The sequence below is a fragment of the Berghia stephanieae genome, chromosome 4 (genome assembly GCF_034508935.2).
Source record: "Berghia stephanieae isolate SIO BIC M18660-M18661 chromosome 4, UCSD_Bste_1.3, whole genome shotgun sequence".
Lineage (NCBI taxonomy): Eukaryota > Metazoa > Mollusca > Gastropoda > Nudibranchia > Aeolidiidae > Berghia > Berghia stephanieae.
Window position 1 is genome coordinate 94,334,486 of NC_088363.1, and position 21,682 is coordinate 94,356,167.

Genomic DNA, 21,682 nt, shown 5'->3' on the forward strand with positions numbered 1-21,682 from the left:
TACCTGAAGTAAAGGAGAGAGTAGTCTGGCACAAGTCCTGACAGCCTCCATGCGAATTTCCTTGTGATCATTACCCAAGTAATGCTCTGCACAGTGACGTACAAACTGGGTCAATGAATGGCCTTCAAAATCAAAATTACCCAGAGTCCTCAAGGCCAATGTGACATTGATGACATCCCCAATGTCATTGACAGGTGGAGCTGGAATAATAGATAGAAAGCTACAGTTTTCTTATATAACCTCAACTCTTTAAAGCCAGATTGTATTTGCTATGATGACCTAATTTTTTATCTTTCAATTTTCAAGGCAAGAAGGCAGTAACAGGGCTTTACTGAGGGTGAAATCAATAACAATCACAGTGAAAACCATTAAGTCTGCTTCTATCAAACAAGTTAAATAGTGGGGTAACAAATATTTGCAAGAATTTTTTTTTTTTTCTCTAAAGAATTAATGGATGTCTGAGGACAGAAAGAGAATAACTGAAACCCGTTACGGCATGTTCTAACCTGCTACAGTCAAAAACAAAAATATCTATAATTTTGGGTGGAAAATCCAAATTTCAAGAAAAATATCTCATTCAATCCAAAATGCAAGATTTCTTCTAATATTTACATGAATTGTCAGTTTAGAATGTGTTGACTTGATATAATACAGTTCAGTTTGATCTCTTTAACCATGTTTGAATCCCTAAAATTCTACTTTAAACAATTAGAAATTGGGAGGGAAAAAAGCATATCCATTTTATCTCTTTAAGTAGCAGATTGATTATTTTCTTGCTTCTCAAATTGTAAATGGCAAGGTTCTATCTAATCATGATATTTTATATAATAAACATGAACATTCACAGTGTGCATTTCCATGTATTCAACATGCTTAAATTGCTTGACAAAGCTTCATGTATTCACTTAATCAGGCAAATGGAATCAAATTTCTATTTCATATACTATTCAGCTTCCCGTTTGTACTCACTCTCTTCAAGCATCCATAGCTGCTCGTGGAGGTAAAGTACGGCTATGTGGTCTAGTGGAATGACACTCGCTTTCGGATCGGAAGGTCCTGAGTTTGAGCCTCGCTCTGCGCATAGTTGAGTCCTTGGAAAAGACTCTTTGCTCACATTCTCTCACCGTACTCAGGTGTAAAATGAGTTCCTGGCCGTTAACAGCATTGTCTTTGTTCAAAAAATTGTAATATCGCCTAACCGACGGCATGTCCCGTCCTACATGTTAAATGTTGCTGTTGACCAGGGACCTCTTGTATAGCACTTTGAGCACATTTAGTGGATATTGCGCTATATAAAAGCTCTATTTTTTATTTTTTATTTTTAAAGAGTTTTGCGATCATTGAAGTCAATAAAACCATGGACATCACTTGAAGTTTGTCACAAGATGAGACAATGTACCTCTGAGCCACCACCACAGCATCATCCTGTTTTTATCTAAAACTTTCTCACCAGGAAGAAACTGTGAAGGAACACTTAAGGCCCCTGGATGCCTAAGAGGCTGTCCCATCAGAATCACAGACAAATTCTTGAGAAGCCCATCTTGAATATCTTTCTTCAGCTGAGGAATCTGAATAGCAAGCTCTCTCATGGCAGCTGTCAGAGCAGGGCTGTATAATAATAATAATAATAATAATAATATAATAATAATAATAATAATAATAATAATAATAATAATAATAATAATAATAATAATAATAATAATAACAAATGTATTTTTAATGGAATAAAATGTAATTTTGTGAAAATCACAATTTTAAAAAAATTGTATAAGTGTAATGTCTTGCCTCAGCGTAAAAACTCTGCAGTTATAGAAAACAACAAAGTTTGTGTGATTTCGACTAGCAATAAGATTAATTCTGTACATACCAAAAAGGACAATACAACATGTGAGATTTCACAAAAAGAGATTATTATATGTTTGAACAAGATAAAACATCATAAATTTTCAGTCATTTTGAAAATAAAATAAAAAAATAAAGGAAAGAACTAATTTCATGTTTCTCTTGGTTGAAAATGAAGAGCAATCTAAAAACTGGGGGTCACGGATAAAAATTAGATTTCTGTAGTTATTTGAATGACTTAATATTGATGTCTTTTTGTGCAAAACGACCTTTGTTACAGCCCTGTTTGTGCACGATACCTTAGTCCAGTGGCTAGCATGGAGTCGAGGAGTTCTTTCACATCATCTTTCATCTGAGGACCCATAGCCTTGGCCAGCATACTCACACACGTGAACACTGTCGGGTCCACTACAAATGCATTTTTTTTTCTGGAGAAAAAGAATTTTAAATACTTCAGAAATATTTTAATACAGCTTTTCACTTAGAGAATTCTACAATGGCTAAATTCAATTATTAAAACTAGAAATATGATAAACAATATTTTTAAAATAATGAATCAACAACTCTGACACTAAATGGACAGGTCAATGTATTTTTGGACATAGATGCTAATGTGAACAAACGTAGTTTCAAAAAGGGTAATAATAAATATTTAATATTTTAAAACCAACAAAGTAAAAGGTTATGAATGTTAGAAATTATATCATGTCTTTTTATTATGACAAAGACTCACTTTGCTGATTGATCCTTTGATGGCAGAGAGGCCCGAATGATTTCCATAATACGACTCATAAATTTCAAAATTTCATTTCTCACTGCTATAGCTAAGAATCCTAAAGCAAGGAAGGCTTGAGAACGATCTCTCTCCCGCTTCAGGATGGCCAACAAGAAGCTGATTGTGCTTTGGAGGTAACTGTGAACATTGAAACATTTGACATGAATTACCCTAAGGTCTCCTTTTGGGGTGGGGGGGGGGGGTATTTTTTATAAACGTGTTCACTCAGTACCGGCAATAATAGTGAGTATAACAGAATATGTTAAAGACAGTACATGTAAAATTGGTGAGCTTTTATATAGTGTAATATCCAATCAATCTGCTCAACAAAGTGTGTTACAAGTAGTCACAAGTGTAGGACAGAGACAACACTCTAACTGGCCATGTATTCATTTTACAATCTGAGTTGAAAAGCCTTCCACTTCTATGTTAGGCTAACTATGATACTAGATGTCAAAGCCACACAACAATATCCATAGGGACCAAACCAACATTACAGGCCATTCTCAAGATTTGTTTTTATTATTCCAAAAGTTTGCTTATCAATTGAATCTCTTCTAACAATTGATGAGGTGTCAATATTAGAGTCATAGAGGACGTTACTGCAAAATAAGATTTATATTTTAAAAATATTAATAATAAAACCAAGCACCTGGTTAACAGTTATAATAGTTTCCATTTCACACTGTCAATTTCAACTTCAGAATAATTTTGCTAAAAATAACAATTATGAAAATTTCAAAATTGCAAGGAGGTAAGCTGATGCCTTGAATAAATCAAAAAGCTAAAACTTTGAAAACAAAAAGATGTAAAAGCAACAAAATGTAGGACAGCCACATTGAACACACATACAGAAAATATATATATATATAGATATATCCATCAAAGTTGATAAATACAAATCTTTATTTCATGTAACCCTTCAGGCCATTCATATCAATATATATAACCTCTGTTTGTAATCAATAAAAGAACCTCCTTCTCTACGACAGCTTAGTGCAATAATACACATTTTGCCATATCTATTCTTATTTGTTCATATTGTGGATGGATCCTTTAAGATGAAGAGGAGTTCTTTGGTTTGCTTGGTGCACATAGCTTTGGACACTTTGCACACTTTTATCCACTTGCAAATGGGGTTGGGATAAAGAGGTAAAGACATCATAAAAACTTAAAAGTTTCAATTTGGTTTTTGAACTTAAAATGTCACTTGCAACTTGGTTAAGTCATTTCAATGCCTATAAAAAGAAAAATGGTAGACAGCACAAAAAAACATTTAGATGGATTTAGAGCTGACTGGTATGCATGAAACGTAGGTGTGATTCTGGCAGGCCTCTGCTCTATGACCTACATCGGATGCCTGTTAAAACGTAGGTGTGATTCTGGCAGGCCTCTGCTCTATGACCTACATTGGATATGCCTGTTAAAACGTAGGTGTGATTTTGGCAGGCCTCTGCTCTATGACCTACATTGGATATGCCTGTTAAAACGTAGGTGTAATTCTGGCAGGCCTCTGCTCTATGACCTACATCGGATGCCTGTTAAAACGTAGGTGTGATTCTGGCAGGCCTCTGCTCTATGACCTACATCGGATGCCTGTTAAAACGTAGGTGTGATTCTGGCAGGCCTCTGCTCTATGACCTACATTGGATGCCTGTTAAAACGTAAGTGTGATTCTGGCAGGCCTCTGCTCTATGACCTACATTGGATATGCCTGTTAAGAAAAGGATTAAACTCAAAGCCTGCGTGTTAGTGTGTCATTGTCTTGAAAGTACCACCTTTCGGAAATAAGTGAAAGATATTCAAAACCCCACCCCTTACATTCGGCCAGTGATTACACAAAACTAGTTGTCCCTCGATTTTGCAAAAAAGCTGGAATGAGATCCTTTTCTTATTGAGTCCTCTGTTTGAAACGTCTTACCACAGAGCATTCGTAAAAAAGAAACTTTGTCTATTTTCAAACGTTCACTTTAAACTTATCTGTTACGATTTAAGTAGATGATATTAGAAGCAAAATAGACGTCTGGTTTATGCTGTGTTGTGTGTGTGTGTGTGTGTGTGTGTGTGCATGAGTATGTGTGTATATTTCAGTCAACTCAAATACTAAATAATTATATATATTTCATTTGAGAGTTGTGATTCTTAGTGTTGACATTCATTTCATCTTTTTAAATTTTCAGTTCATATTTCGATTTTTCCACTCACTTTTTTTTCACACAACAGTTAATGAATAATAGTATAGGAAGGAAAAAAATATTTAAAATGTTTATATCACAGCAAGCCCAAAATGTGAACAGCAGCAAATAAAACAGGGTGAGGGATACAATTATACTCAATGTTACATCATATATCATAATCATTATATGGATGTGTGAATGAGAGTGCTGAACTGAAAATTGTGTATCTTTTTTGTTACCCCTTTGAGAGATCAGCACACGGCAATAAGAATGGCATAATATTTTGAGGTGGACCAACCGAGTTCTTTAATTTTATAATAGGTAATTTGCTCAAAGGTGGCGACTCTCAGACTGGTTGGATAGCTGGGATAAGTCATAATGACAAACCATAGAAACCTCAAAACTCTTATACAAATAAACATATAAATGCCTTGCTTGGGAAGAGTAGGCTACGCATTGCATTGAAGCTGGTGAAATCTGGTAATTTGAACTAGAAAGAGTGCCAGATATTTTTGATCTGAAAAAAATCGATTCAGAACTGAAGAAAACGCTTGTGATTTGTAAAAAATTGACAATGAATTGACTTGAACTCTCAGATTAAGTTGGCGTGAGAAAACTCAAGTCTATTGTGATATGGAGCTGTGCCTTAAGGCAGAAAAAAATTTTTTATTTTTTTTTTATTTTTTTTTTAATCCATCAAAAGAAACAGAGCAAATAATTGTCAGCATATGGAATGAAATGCATTTTATTTTTTCAGCATTGCCCTGAACAAATCAATATTGATGATTGTCTTCAATCTAATATCACTGCCTAATTCTAATGCATTAGATTTTTACCTTATTCAAAAGCAACAGGCGTTAAATATAAAGTTTAACATTCCATCCACCAGGAGCACAGGATATATTTCACAGATTTAATTAAACAAAATTTGTAAGAGATGTTTTTTTATTATTTTTCTTTTCTTTTTTGTTGTTGTTGTTGTTGTAGTTGTCGTTGTCTTTTATATGCTCTTTATTTAAAATCAGTGAATTGCCAATCCAATGCTCTATAACAGAATAAAATTAGACAGTTTTCCATTCTGAACATTTGCAGTGGTATACAGACAAACTTACAAAAGAAAATATTTAAAAATTGACAATATTGTCATTGCAAATTGATAACATAACAATACACCTAGAATGAGCAATGAAACATGCAGAAGGAAGAGAGCAGAACAGAGAGAGAGAAAAAAAGATGCAGACGATGTCTTTTATGTTATTTCGTTTCTTTATCGGTTAAATTTGCTCTCAGTTACTGATTAACAAATTTATAGAAGTTTCAAAAATTTAGAAAAATTCGCAATTTGATAGAAAATCAGTAACCCTGACTAGAATTCATAAAGTGTTATCATGTTTTGGAACAGCAAACGCTAAAGCCAGTATAAATTCCATACTTACCACTTTTCTCTGATATATGCATTACTATAGACAATAGAGGTGAGAGAATTGAAAATATCTTATACAATATTACTGTCAAAGATAAGGATGATTGGTGAAGAGTGGAAACTGAAAGGTTCAATTCCACAAGCACATCAGATACATACATTCCTTGTACTCTTGATGTGCAAAAATCAAAGCATTTTCATACAATTATCACCTATCACAATTTACAGTCAATACAGCATGATAACTGGTAGCCCTTGGCCAAAATTTGAACAAGGTACCTATTTTTGATTAAACCTTTCTGGTTTAACCACAGATTTTTTTATCATGTCATGATTTGAGCACCAATATGCTTTATAAAAACCATGGAATTAGGATTGATAATTATAATATCACCACGTCAACATTCTGATATGGAATTCACACAGTAGGGTTTGTGTAACCAAGAATACAGAGACTTAAATGAGCAATTCAACTTCGGCAATAATTGAGTGGCTGGCATGGTCCATAATCATTTCAATTTTGATCTATGAATAGTGAGAACTTATATATATATATATATTAAATGACATAAATAGCTTCCTTAAATACACTGTAAAAGGTGTTCAAAGGACTTTCAAAGGAGACCAAAATCAACAGCAATGAACAGGGTGGACAAAACAAATTGCCAGAAAAGCACTATTATATTATTTTTTTTTAGACACAACACTGTTACCGACCAGATACTCATTTTACACCTGAGTCAAGTGAGAAAATGTACAAGTGACAAATGAGAGAGCAGGCACTGGTGTTAGATAAAAATCATGTTTTATCTGGTACTGTCTCAAAGACACTTTTTTTATATCTTTATCTGAGAACATGTACTTTACGCCACCGACAGCAACTCTTAAACGACATGTCTTCATAAGCTGAGTCTGACACAATTCGACTGATAAACATCACTAAATAAATTAAATCAGCTTTAAAAAAGTAAAGGAACAAAAGAAAAAAAAACCCAAAAAACCCCACTTAAGTTCACACCCTTCCTCAGATAAAAATAATAGAAAAAAATAATGTACAGTAATTCAATTAATAAAGATGAGACAGCTCACACCAAAATCACTCCAGCAACCTTAAGGATTTCGGAGAGGTTTCATTTAAACTTCTCTTTCTTCAAACTCAAAGGAAGTTATTTCTTTTCTTACAACCAGTTGACAGTTCTTTGAAAAAAAATGTTTTAAAACATTTTCATAGAAAAATTATGTATCATAATTTTGGGAAAATAAATCCAAACTTCAAGATAAAAATTCAGTTCCAACAAAAAATTATGATTCAAATACTTATTTTCACGAATTGTCACTTTGAAATGCTTTAGAATGATACAGTGACAAATATCCATTTCTTATAAATATCAAATTTTCACCACATTTCCTCAAAAATTTGTGTAATCTTAAGTTAAAATCTAAATTAGGCCAGTTTTTAAAAAGTTTTAAAAATCTACAAGCTCTTTATAATAAGAACTATCCGTGTAACTGAGACAGCAAAAATATTTGGGGATTGTCTGATGTGGATTATTCTAAATAATCTAATGCTCATTTGATTTTAAGCTGATATGATGGTAAAGAATGCGTGATAATGCTTTGGCTATGTGAGGAGAGTGTCTGAATCCTGTTGAGACCACAAAACGGATTGGAATGTTTTCCCCATAATTCACTAACAAACCAATTAGCTGCTTATCAATTTAAGACTAATGATAGCAGCTCTTCTTGCAGCAGAACAGATTATATCACTCTTAGATAAAAATCAGTTTCAATGTTCATTAGGAGAATGGTGTTTTCAATTGCCTCAAAAATTGCTCAAATAGGATGTACAAAGTTAAGCCATTATGTATGATTATGATTTCTACCCATCTAACAATTTAAAAAGGAAAAGATGTCAAGAGATAGAGAACAAAAAGACAAAATTAATCATGAGTTACAATAGGCAAAACTAGACCTGCTTGATATAAAACCTCTCCCATCTCCCCCCTTAGCTGAGGAATTGTTTCACCTTAGCCTGTGCATCTATGGGAATGTTCTAATGATTCATCTATGGGAATGTTCTAATGATTCATCTAATGAAGTAGAAAAAAGATTCCAGGAAACTTCTCTTTATGCTTTACAAAAGATAACAGCTGAACTATACTCACATTCTTGAGAACTCAACTGGACTAAAAGCTGCCAACCGAGGTAGGGAAATAAGCAAAGTTTGCTGAACATAAGTACTTCTACTGTTACGATGTTCCAACATCACGTTACATATCTGGACAAAAGAGAGAAGAAATTAGAAATCAGAAAAAGTAAACTGACATTGACAAAATGATCTCATAACAGAGAAAAAGAAAATTCTTTGACACTAAATTCACTATATCAAAACAATGTACATCATTATTCCATATATGGGGGAAAGAAGAATCACGAATATGAAAAGTTTTAAAGTCAAGTCAATGACAAGGATACCGTCCATTAAATACTTTGAAAGGTGAGTTCGAAGACAGATAAAATCCACATTAACTTGGCCAAATTTATCAATACAATTACTTAGAAATTACAGAGATTTTCACAAACTTTGACTCAAATATTTTAAAAATTATTCCTTAATGATAAATTTGCAAATAAACATGCCTTCAAAGAATTAGATATGACATGAAAATTATCAGTGAAAGCAATCGATTGACTACAACTGAACAAGGAATAAATTACAAAAGTAAACTTACATGAAAATTCATGTTTAAAAAAAAAGGACAGATTTAAGATCTGATGAAAATATTCATAACTTCAAAGCAGCTTAAAGACAGATGCGAAGTTCATCTTTTTAAAAATAGTCTTATATCAGCTACCTCATGACTACACGATCTGCAATGATTTCTTCTAGGAAAAGAATAATGAATTATGCGCGATTACTTGTAAAAGTTTTAACAATGTCAACCCAGTTTATTACAAATTTTAAAACAATTATTCGTTTTGTTTTAAATGTGAAATCAAATAATAAGACAAACCAAAATGGTTGGTCAACGTTCCATGATTTCTGGAACTCCCTTTAAAATCAAATCAGAAGAGCTGACTCTTGAAACATTCAATCTATATAAGACAAGGTTGATAATTATATCTACACTGCGTTATGTTCCAGCTGCTTTTGTGAAATGCTTTGAACCCGATATCAGGGAGTGAAGCGAGATATAAATGCTGTTATCATTATTATAAAACACATAAGTTACCCTGTCAAAATTTCCATTCATTAAATCTTTGCATGTTCTGCTTTCAAAAAGTTGCATCTTGTAGTGATTGTCTCGGGCTCCAGGACAAAAGACATTGAGGAATGAGGATTTATGCTGGATTTGCTGCAGAGCTGACACACTCGTCTGACTCTTAGATTTAGAACTGGTGTCTTGCTGGAAAAAACATAGAGAGGAAATAAACTGATTGAAGACAATAAATCTTCAGTGTGCACACCTATTGCAGCAGACAAACATAAAATGTATATTTGCTTTGAGAAGGAAAAACCTGAGTTTCAGGGAAAAGTAAATTGTACCAATCCAAAGCCCTAAATGTCAAACCAGTCCATGGATAATTGCTGTGAAAGAGATGAAATGGGTTTCATTAAAAACAAAAGGATTCCCTACAAGTTTTTTTTTCTCAGTAATATTCCTCTAAAATGTCGTATTTGTAGTATTTAATACAAAATAATAAAACATATTTTTAAGTACCAAAGAAAGATCCAATTTCATCAATTCTCATTGACTTGATTAATGACATGTGAGTTGGGAGACGAAACAAAACACCAGGGATAGCCTCTGAGCATGGCTCAGCAGTATGGTCTTTGCTTCGTACCCGGAAGGTACCGAGTTCGATCACCCGCTGCTGCGCTGTGTGACCTTGAGCAAGTCACCTCGACCTAGCTCAATTTGAAGCGCTGCACCCCGTCCAACACTTGGGTTATTCCAGTCTTCCCTTGGAATAGACTCTAGAGAAAAATTTCCCCTATGGGATGAATAAAGGGAATTTTATTTATTTATTTAAAGTGTTGAAAGAATAATGTTGGTCTTTGTGTTTTAGTGTGAAATGTAACAAAGATGACCCTTTATCATACCACCATATATAAAAATCAAAAGCTCACCTTTGCTGACTTATCATGATAACTTTGTTCAAATGTTACCTCCTCCACTTCCATTCGTAAACGCTGAAAATGAAAAATGTAGTAAATGTAATTAAGCAGTATTATCATATACAGAAAAGAAAATAAAGATTCCTTTGAAAGTATTGAAATAAATTACCTCAAGTTTTAAAAACGTTTGAACAGGGTAAAAAATAAATAAAAATATAATAAATAATAAAAAGAACAACAAAGAAATCACAGGGAATGTTTTGAGATCAAATGAAACACATTACCTCAGTTTCGTGGTTACTACAGCGCAACAGTTCATTGATTATGAGAAGGGATCCATGAATCCAGTCATCACGAGACATTTTCTTCTCTCTGCCAACTTGTTCGTCAAAAGACTTCAAAGCTTCATCAAAGCATTGCTGAAATTTAAGCCAGAAGGAGAAACAGAACGAATCAAAATAAAACAATGTTGCACTAAAACAATTTTTCAATCACATTAATAATAATGGTGATAGATCTGACTCAAGGGAGACCATGGTTCAGATTTTTAACTTAATATTTTTTGTACAACGCTCCTCTTCATCAAATGCTATCACCCTTTAATTCATAGAAAACCATACATATCCATCTAGCTTCCCCTTAACTATTGCCTTTAAACAACCAATACTTTCATCTTTTAAAAAAATAATTCACTGATACAGACCAAGGTCTGCCGAAAGATTTCAAAAAGCCGGTTTTGCAGAAAAAGGGCATCCCTAGTAAAAGTATCATTTTTTTTTTTTATTGGACACGAATCTATTGATCTGTCTCTAATTATTTCTTATATTTTTTCTTTAAAAAAGTATTGCTTTAATGCATATCTAAACACAATCTTCTTGATATTATAAGCAAAGTATTGATACAGTTTCCCATTTTTCTGACCATGAATTTTCACACATTATAATATAATTTATTATAATTTTTCTAAAAAAAAGTATTGCTTTAATGCATATCTAAACACAATTTTCTTGATATTATAAGCAAAGTATTGATACAGTTTCACATTTTTCTGACCACGAATTTTCACACATTATAATATAATTTATTATAATTTTTCTTTAAAAAAGTACTGCTTTAATGCATATCTAATCTAAACACTATTTCCTTGATATTATAAGCAAAGTATTGATACAGTTTCCCATTTTTCTGACCACGAATTTTCACACATAAAGGCTCACTGATATGATGACATTTTTTGTTTCTTTTAAAAGTGAAATTATTTGCCTTTCAACTATACCTTGTAAACTGATCTCTGTGATGCCTTAGTCTCCCTTTGTGCTGTCACTGCCAATGCAGCACGTAATGCTGCTACAGCACCTTCTCGAATTGAAGGCTGGATAGATAAATGAAAAAAAACAAATTATCTCACAAATTCTAAAATGAATAAAGAATGCACTATTGTCAATTCATAATTCTAATTATTATTTGTGAATACATTGAGCTTATGCTTCAAATTTTACACCATATCCAAATATAATGTAAAAATAAAGATTTGTCAGCTAGAAATTCTTTTTAAAAAAGAAAACAAAAAAGAACTGACTCCATTTTAAACAAAGTAAGAAGAAGAAAAAAACATTTTTAAAAAAAAGACAAAAACTGCAGTTAATATATTAGGAGTCAGTTGGGGGAACATTCCCGTCATTCATATCTGTGTTGGAGATTTTATGGACCATTCTGTCCAACCAGCAGTATTTGGATAGCTGGATCTGTTGGATCTGGTAGGAATTACTTTTAAAAGAAGGCTGGTGTCCTACCCAAAAGGTAGTAAGCTATTGATACAGTCTATTTAATATTACAGAAAATATATCTAGTTCCAGAAGTGTTATACCTCTGAAGAACTTCTTTTGATCAACCTGGTACTGCAGCCAAGAATTCTTACATTGTTTGATCAATGTGCCAAATCTCTTAGAATGAGTAGGAAAGTGCCAGAAGACAATAGAGAATAACAATTTCGTGGTGGCGACGAGGGTTTAAACCCGCGACCTTACTGGTACAACAACTCCGCCTGGCCGGGGAGAGCGTGACTCGACCGTACGAGCTATCCACCACTCCAAAAAAAAGTGGTTTCAAACTCTATGTCAACACACACAAATGCAGCGAAGTTAGTAGGCCAGCAACTTCAACACGTCGGGGAGAGTGGCTCAAGATAGACATAGAGTTTGAAACCACTTTTTTTGGAGTGGTGGATAGCTCGTATGGTAGAGTCACACTCTCCCCAACCAGGCGGAGTTGTCGTACCAGTAAGGACGTGGGTTTGAGCCGCCACTGCGAAATTGTTATTCTCTATTGTCTTCTGGCACTTTCCTCCTCACTTCATTGCTTGTTACTATCAAATCTCTTAGCAAAATTTGAATAGAATGAATACAAGCCAAATCACCCACATCAACAAAAATATTGCTTTCAATACTGAAGCTGTGACAGTAATGGATTGGAAAAGCACAGCACATACCTTGGAATCTCTTACAGCAAATGCAATTGAGTCAAAAAACTGTTGAACTTGTTGGTAGAAGAAGGTTGGGGTGTTGACTGCTAGCTCTTTTAGTACAAAGACCTGAAAAAAAAAAAAAAAAGTAAAGGTAAATAAATCAATAGATTGAAAATCTCAAACTATGAATTATGAACCATTATGAAGATAATGAAAGATGTATCTTTAACTGGAATATAACACCAATCATGTACAACTTGAAATGTATCAATCCGCCCAAAAGAGAGTCAATTAATATGGGATTGCTAGTTCAGGGTTGTTTTCTTTTTTTAACTGATTGTTTGTGGTTGTACACCAACATCAATCTCTGATATATCTTAACTAAATAAATTGACACAGTGTCAATATTCTGGGTGTATTTCATAACAGTAAGATGGGTCGGATCATTAGTCATACTGACAGGGAAAAAGCTGAAAATTGGGGGGAGGGGAGAGTAATGTAGGAGATGTGTTTTGTATTTAAAAAACCAGAGCCAGTAATAAATCTTCAAAATTTTACAAAATTCTTAATATTACACCAAAACAAACCCCGTGTGGTGTCCGGGGTCCCTCAACTGAGAGGGTCAAGAATAGCCCAACGCCAAGCCAGCGTGTCGTAAAAGGCGACTAATGGTGTGTGATTCCCCCATCTTTGAGTCACCTGGTCCTCCAGGTTGGGGGTTGGCAAAGGGTTAACACCCCTTTCCGTTAAACTCAAACCGTTACAGAAACACAGACAGACAAACTAAATCCTTTTTTTAGCTTGGGCGACCGAAGAGTTTCTGGAATTACAGAATTTATGAAGGACAACAGACAAAGCCGAAAGGACTCTGCTGACCCGATGACGTCTTCGCCAAACAAGCAGCTTCGAATTGCGTCGTGGAACGTTCGCACCATGTATGAAGCAGGAAAAAGCTCTCAAGTTGTGACTGAGATGAGAAGATACAGGCTGCATATACTTGGAGTAAGCGAAACCCACTGGATACAATCCGGTCAGAAACACCTCAAGTCTGGGGAGAAGATTTTATATTCAGGGAGAGGGGACGGGATTCATACACAGGGAGTAGGAATAATTCTAAGCAAGTTTGCCCAGAAGTCACTGAGAGGATGGGAACAATGCGGAGAAAGGATCATTATGGCGTCCTTTATAACACGGAGTATGAAGATCAGCATGAACATTGTACAGATCTATGCCCCAACAAATGATGCAACAGATGAGGACAAAGATACATTTTATGGTCTGCTACAACAAGTCATTGACAAGTTGCCAAGGAAAGACATCAACATATTGATGGGAGATGCTAATGCAAAAGTGGGACAGGATAACGTAGGCTATGAAGGTATCATGGGACGTCATGGCATGGGAGAAATGAATGATAATGGAGAGAGATTTGCAAATTTCTGTGCATTCAACAGTTTGGTGATTGGAGGATCAGTGTTCCCCATAAGAGGATTCACAAAGCAACTTGGGTCTCACCAGATGGTGTGACAGAGAATCAGATTGATCATTTTTGTATCTCTCGTAGATTCAGACGTTCATTGGAAGATGTGACAGTACAGAGAGGGGCAGATGTTGGATCAGACCACCACCTGCTTTTGGCAAAGCTTAAGCTCCGACTCAGAAAACACGGGGCCAGATCACATACAAGAAGAAAATTCGAGGTGAATGCACTTGATGGGAAAAAAAATGAGGAATTCAAACTACAATTGAGTAATAGATTCCAACCTCTTACTGAGCTCGAGGAGGACATAGATGTAGAGTCACATTGGGCAAAGATCAAGGAAGTCTACATAACAACTTGCCACGAGGTATTGGGGGTAAAGAAATCGGAACATAAAGAATGGATAAGTCCAACCACCTTGGACCTTATTGAAAAGAGGAGAACAAGGAAGGAACAAGTGAATGCAAGCCGAACAAGGGCTTCAAGACTGGATGCACAAGAGCAGTATCGAGCCATAGCTAAGGAAGTCAAAAGATCTGTGAAGAAAGACAAGGAAGCATTCATGAACAGACTTGCAGAGAAAGCAGAAGCAGCAGCGACTGGAGGACACATGAGGATCCTTTATCAAACTACCAAGACACTTGCTGGAAAATATGGGAAACCAGAGGTACCAGTCAAAGACAAAGATGGGAAAACTATTTTTGGAAAAGAGGCTCAATCTGAACGATGGAGGGAACATTTCAACTGCCTTCTGAACAGACCACCACCAGACAACCAGCCAGAAATTTTGCCTGCAAGGAATGAGCTACCAATTAGCTGTGATCCACCATCGATAGCAGAGATTGTGGGTGCCATTAACAAGATGAAAAGGGGGAAAGCTGCTGGACCAGACCAGATTCCACCGGAGGCTCTAAAAGTTGATGCGGAAAGAAATGCTGAGGCCCTGCACCCACTATTTGAGAGAATCTGGAATAACGGGATATTCCCAAAGGATTGGAAGGAAGGACATCTTATCAAGCTTCCAAAGAAAGGGGACCTCAGTAATTGTAATAATTATCGAGGCATCACTCTTCTTTCTATCCCAGGAAAGGTTTTCAACCGTATTATTTTAGAGAGAATTAAGAATGCAACAGATGCTAAACTGCGGGACGAACAGGCAGGTTTTCGGAAAAACCGTTCAACCACCGACCAGATTGCCTCTCTGCGAGTCATAGTAGAACAGTCTATAGAATGGAACTCTCCTCTTATTGTCAACTTTCTGGATTACGAGAAGGCTTTCGACAGTATTGACAGAGCAACATTGTGGAAAATTCTGGCACATTATGGACTCCCTGAAAAGATAGTAAACCTCATTAAGGAAATGTATGAAGGATCAAGTTGCAGGGTTGTACATGAAGATCAGCTTACTGACAGCTTTGAAATTAAGACTGGTGTCAAGCAGGGATGCTTGCTCTCACCATTCCTGTTCATCCTTGTCATTGATTGGCTAATGAAGGAAACCTCCAAAGGGAGAAGAAATGGGATACAGTGGACCCCCTGGACACAGTTGGATGATCTGGATTTTGCAGATGATCTGGCTCTTTTGTCCCACACCCAGGACCAGATGCAAGCAAAAACCACAATTATAAACAGCCTCTCGGAATCAATTGGTCTAAGAATTCACCCTGCAAAGTCAAAGGTCTTGAGGATAGGTACGCGTCAAAGGGAGCAGATCAAAGTAAAAGATCAGGAACTCGAAGATATAGACACTTTCTGCTATCTCGGAAGTATAATTGACAAGGATGGAGGCACGGAAGCAGAGGTGAAAGCACGAATAGGAAAGGCACAGGCTGCATTCACATCTTTGAACAGAGTTTGGAGAACTAAAGATATCTCCCTTCAACTAAAGCTAAGACTTTTCAACTCAAACGTGAAGTCTGTCCTACTGTATGGATGTGAAACTTGGAACGCATCACAGGCATGTATAAGGAGGGTACAGATTTTCGTAAACAGGTGCATGCGTAAGCTACTCAGAATAAAATGGATGGATAGAATAAAAAATGAAGAAGTATGGAAAAGAACACAGCAGAAACCAGTGGGAGAGGATATAGGAAGAAGACGATGGAGGTGGATTGGACACACGCTTAGAAAGAATGACTCAACTATAACAAAGAAAGTATTGGACTGGAACCCTCAGGGCAGAAGATCAAGGGGAAGGCCACGAGGAACATGGAGAAGAATTAAAGAAGCTGATATACAGAGAAGTGGTAAGACCTGGAATGAGATAAAAAAGTTGGCTCAGGATAGAGAAGGATGGAAACTGTTTGTCTGTGGCCTATACCCTGACCCAGGGTGAAAAAGGCAATGATGATGATGATGACACCAAAACAAAACCAAAAAAACCTTTTAAAAAACTGGTAATAACTGTGATAATAAATCACCAGTCACCCATGGCTTAGTATTCCTCAAAACTTGAAAGTTAGCAATCTATATTTTGTATCTGTTCGAAAATGCCTTTTCCTATACATTCTTTCTAGAAAACCTTCCTTGGAGATGGAATAAATGACTGCTAAAAATATACACATATGAATGATTGAGACATAAAGACTTACAGCAGCCTGACGTCTTCCCTCATTTCTGTCAGGTCCTAACCACTCCAGAGCTCTCCGTACTTCAAATTCTACATATTCAGCGGCATATGTTCCAGATGACAAAGCAAGGATGCCAACTGCTTTCGCCGCCATCTCCATCACGCCAAGGTCATAAGAATTGGATGGTAGCAGATTCATCAAGTAGTTAGCAAAGCGGCTCACCCTAGTCCCAACATTACCCACATCACCTCCAAGTAAACTCACTAAAACAATGCAAAGGTAAAATGATTTCACACATGTAGTAAAAGAGCAGGTATCTCAAGACTTTGCATAATAACTTTGGAATATTCGAGACAGCATGCAATAAAAGAACATAAGAATTTGGTTTTATGAATACAGTTGAATCCAAATGATTTTTGTTTATAAACAAAGAAGAAATAACTTGACATGTATAGAGTCCATTCCAATGCTTGGTTTGCTTCAATATAATACTAAATTCATTAGCTACACCTTAATAGCCATAAGGTATATGGTTTCTGTAGAATTAATGGGTGTTAAAAATTGCTTGGCAGTAGTCCTGTGGAGCCATGAGGCCCGTGAAGCTGGAATGTATCCTTATTTCTGTTACATTAAATTGAAGAGCATTCCAGACCTGGCAACCTTCCCAAAAAAAAAAAATATCTTTCAGCATGTGTGGAAAAAAGTGGAAAAATTGTGGGGTGCACTCTACATTATTTATATAAAAGCTGACATCAAATCCGAATCAAAATAAACTCTGATCTTCAGCATTAAGATTATCATTTGCAGCAATCTCTAGTGGGCTTTTCAATTACAACCGGACAAATAATGAGAATTGATGATCTGAAAGTAATTCATTCTCTGATTAAGGAATGACTGTGAATGAACATTTCTTTAAAAATATAGATTTTACCTATGGCTAAGACTCCTCCTTTTCTCTCATTGACATCAGAGCTAGATACCATTTCGAAGATATGATGATTGAAATCATCCATGAAGGAGGCCACCTCAGCAGGCATTTCACGCAGCTCTGTGACAACATAATGGTGTAATTCCACGGCTGTTTTAAAGCGAACATCTTCTTGGCGATGCTTGAGTCCTGTTACAAAGGACTGCAGTGCTGCTTTTGTTGCCATTTTGAGGGATAAATGAACATCAAACGCAGACCAAGTCTAAGCTCCAATCATAACTGAAACAGACAGGAAAAGATAGTTTATAAATTTTCACCAGGAAGATCATCTTTTATTGCATCAAATAAAAAAACCACTTATAATCGATAAATCAGTGATGATCTACCGGCCCATCAGTCAAGCCCAAATCTAATGCAAAAATAACATAGCTATTCATAGTTACTAGTTCTACAGCACATCCATTCTGATCATTAGACACAACATGACCTTTTGCATATAATTTAATGAATTGCCATTTCCCATCAAACATTTTAGAGGCCTATAATGTCGCCCATTATATCAAGAGATTATGATAAAACTTTTGGCCAAAAGACCAGGAGGTATTTGTTTTTCCATAACAAAACCGGCTAGTGTCTGTATTACCGCAACCTTGTGGTGATGCAGCTTATAAATAAGAATTTTAAATCAATTGCAAAACATATTCCATCTACAGAGAAAAAAAAAATTAAATTAACTCTTTAAGATTCAACCCGACAAAAACCGACAACGGCATAATATTCATGGGCGGGGTAGTCAAAACTGGCCTCAGTAAGTAAAATCCAATCGTTGTGAAGGAAATGACAGGCCCTGTCACTGCCGCAGGGTGTTTTCAGCTTTGATTTTTATCAATTTGCCGACAGAAAAGAAAATACGTTTCAGAAATTGCGATTTAAATCCTATTTTATTTGCGGGTGAAAATCATTGACATTGCACTTTGTTTGGTAAAAATCGGTAAAAAAATTACGACTTTGGTGATGAAAAATGACTTTGAAGACCATTATTGTAAACTTTTAAAAATATTATGAATAATTTATAACTCCCTTATTTGTGGGTCGATTTTGTCATTAAAGGTATCAATTTTATTGTAATAAAGAGATAGGAACTTCAGAGTTATTTTTTCTGATGCGAAATTATTACTTTGTAATTTTAGCACCAAGAAAGATAGTCAGTAAATAAATTTGTTACACCTCTTTGATAGACCGCCGGGGTCCGTTCGTGTAGAATTGTGAATCAAGCGTCTCAAAGTCTTCGACCAATCACAGGCTATCTATCCAGCTGGCCGAAACAAAGACACTTCTCCCCGTCGATGTATTACGCTATTGTTAAGCAAGGAATATAACACCTTATGGAGTAGGCCTAAAATCTAAAAGTAAAAAATATAATTCTGAGGAATTTGAAAGTCACATTGCTGAAATCAGCTTGAAAAAAAGAAGTACATTGGTCTTTGTTTCATAAAAATCGGTTGAAAACCAACTGTTTTACGAATAAATTTGATTTTAAAAATTGCTTTTGTTTATTTTAGCTTTTTTTAGCAACTTTTTTATTTATCGGCCGATTTTCTTGATTTTTATATCATTCTTTATATCTCAATGAGACGAGATCAGTGATATACTTTGTTTGTTTCAAATGTAACTAGAACATAATTTGGCTTTTTTACCTATCGACCGTGCCTGGATAATTTATGCAACAACGTGGCGATGTGACGCAACTATTCCATGGCCGTCTTCCACTGCATCGACGATGATTCAATTCAATGTTGATGGCTGTTGACACGTGAGCTGCCAGAACGACCAATCGTTGAAGGGTCAAGATGCTCAGTAGCCAATCGTTCTTCGGTCAAAAAACTTATGAACTCACGAGAACAAAAATTTGAAATTTGGTGATGGACGGACCTATGAAATCGTTTCTGGGCGGAGTTTAGCCATGAGTGACCGTAGAAAACGAAAAGGCGACTACAGATATCAAAGAGTAGGCTTATATCATCAAAGGATGTCTACATGATGGACATGGCTATAGGGAACTCATTATCTACTCCGCCAAAAAGAATCTGAACACGAGAGGGTTAAGCTTTAAACAATTATTTAAACAAACAATTCTTAAATCAATCAGCCTAGCTTACTGTTACATATTATCTCTCTATTGCCAAGCGTTATCTATAAACATAATATGTAGAAGGGTGGCTGAGAGAGAGAGAGAGAGAGAGAGAGAGAGAGAGAGAGAGAGAGAGAGAGAGAGAGAGAGAGAGAGAGAGAGAGAGAGAGAGAGAGAGAGAGAGAGAGAGCACTCTGCAAGAATACTTTATGAATTGATTTTTAATTATTTTTTATATTGTTTTATAATTAGACATAAGTTGTAATGAATTCTATTAACCAATTCAGAACAATCAAACAAAAATAGGAACAAAAAAATGTTAAAAGAAAGAAAAAAAAAAAAGACATGCTTATAAAACTTATAAAATCACCAAAAGTACTATCATGCTACAGCTAAAAAGTACAAAAATACGTACACCCATTTGCTCATTGCTCCAATTGGCGCCAGATTGTCTAGACTAACGCTATAAAGATGAGAGTGTTACCAAAATGCATAAAACTGAGCAGAGGTGTCAAAAAATGACACAAGGCATATTGTTTGTTTTTTTCCCTGAACTACGACTAGGAAAATGTTTGACACGTCAAAAACAGGGGAACATTTCGGAAAAAATCCTAAAATCCCGGAATTCTGGGGTTCTGCTGAAGATTATCATCACTGATAAATTGATTCAACAGATAATAATAATAGTAATAATAATAATAATAATAATAATAATAATAATAATAATAATAATAATAATAATAATAACATTATTATTATCATTATTTTTTAAAAAAATTATTTTCTATTATTATTATTATTATTATTATTTATTGATTTTTTAAAAAATGATTACTATTATTATTATTTTGCATTTCGTTGACGATTTGTCCGTTGTTGTGTAGTGATGGTGTTGTTGATGTGGTGGTGGTATTGATAATGTGGTAGTGATGATGACTATAAGGTTAATGATGATGATGTAATGGTGGTGGTGGTTGCTGTAGTTTTGATAACGATGTGGTAGCTGTGGTAGTGGTAGTAATGATGATGATGTGATGGTTGTATTGTTGGTGGTAACGAAGATGACGGGGAGGAGGATGATGATGTAAAGGTGGTGGTGGTTACTCTAGTTTTGATAACAATAAGATATGAAGTGAGTAGAAAAGTGCCAGAAGACAATAGAGAATAAAAAATTTTTTCGCGGCGGTGGTGGGGTTTGAACCTGCGACCTTATTGGTACGACAACTCCGCCTGGCAGGTGAGAGCGTGGCTCTACCGTGTGAGCTATCCACGAACACAAAAATATTCGTTTCAAACCCAAAGTCATTTCTAGATCCCTCTCTCACCCACTTCTTGAGATCGCCGATTCGTTCGCCACCATCGCGAAGTAATTTTGACCAGCAGTTAAGCTTAATAGCCAATATTCTCATCACAAACATATAACATAGAAACGATTGAGACATTGAGTATGCTCCGGTGTATGGGGTGAATTTTTAATTCAGAAAAGTGAGTGGAGCAGGCACTTATGTTGGTAACAACAAGATATGAAGTGAGTAGAAAAGTGCCAGAAGACAATAGAGAATAAAAAATTTTTTTTTTTTTTTTTTTTTTTTATTTCTCTATTGTCTTCTGGCACTTTTCTACTCACTTCATATCTTGTTGTTACCAACATAAGTGCCTGCGCCGCTCACTTTTCTGAATTCTAGTTTTGATAACAATGTGGGGGCTGCTGTGGTAGCAGTAGTAATGATGATGTGGTGGTGGCTGTAGTACTAAAGGCACTAAAGGTAGTT

The 21,682-nt window shown here is 35.4% G+C and overlaps 1 protein-coding gene across 3 annotated transcripts in view; it reads right to left on the bottom strand.

Moving 5' to 3' along the window:
* LOC144971609 (serine/threonine-protein kinase mTOR-like) overlaps nucleotides 1–21,682 on the bottom strand; it is an 80,592-nt gene that overhangs the window by 57,850 nt on the left and 1,060 nt on the right. For 2 of the 3 annotated variants that reach the window (XM_078912679.1, XM_078912680.1), the window contains exons 2-14: nucleotides 17,783–18,058; nucleotides 16,873–17,114; nucleotides 12,826–12,927; nucleotides 11,614–11,709; nucleotides 10,622–10,756; nucleotides 10,350–10,412; nucleotides 9,451–9,624; nucleotides 8,383–8,495; nucleotides 6,231–6,254; nucleotides 2,576–2,755; nucleotides 2,142–2,270; nucleotides 1,451–1,608; nucleotides 4–200 (exon numbers count right to left, since the gene is read on the bottom strand). In XM_078912679.1, the coding sequence (XP_078768805.1) occupies nucleotides 4–200; nucleotides 1,451–1,608; nucleotides 2,142–2,270; nucleotides 2,576–2,755; nucleotides 6,231–6,254; nucleotides 8,383–8,495; nucleotides 9,451–9,624; nucleotides 10,350–10,412; nucleotides 10,622–10,756; nucleotides 11,614–11,709; nucleotides 12,826–12,927; nucleotides 16,873–17,114; nucleotides 17,783–18,005 (1,836 nt within the window). In that variant the 5' untranslated portion in view covers nucleotides 18,006–18,058. The remainder of the gene's footprint in view (nucleotides 1–3; nucleotides 201–1,450; nucleotides 1,609–2,141; nucleotides 2,271–2,575; nucleotides 2,756–6,230; nucleotides 6,255–8,382; nucleotides 8,496–9,450; nucleotides 9,625–10,349; nucleotides 10,413–10,621; nucleotides 10,757–11,613; nucleotides 11,710–12,825; nucleotides 12,928–16,872; nucleotides 17,115–17,782; nucleotides 18,059–21,682) is intronic. The other variant, XM_078912681.1, reaches the window with a different exon arrangement.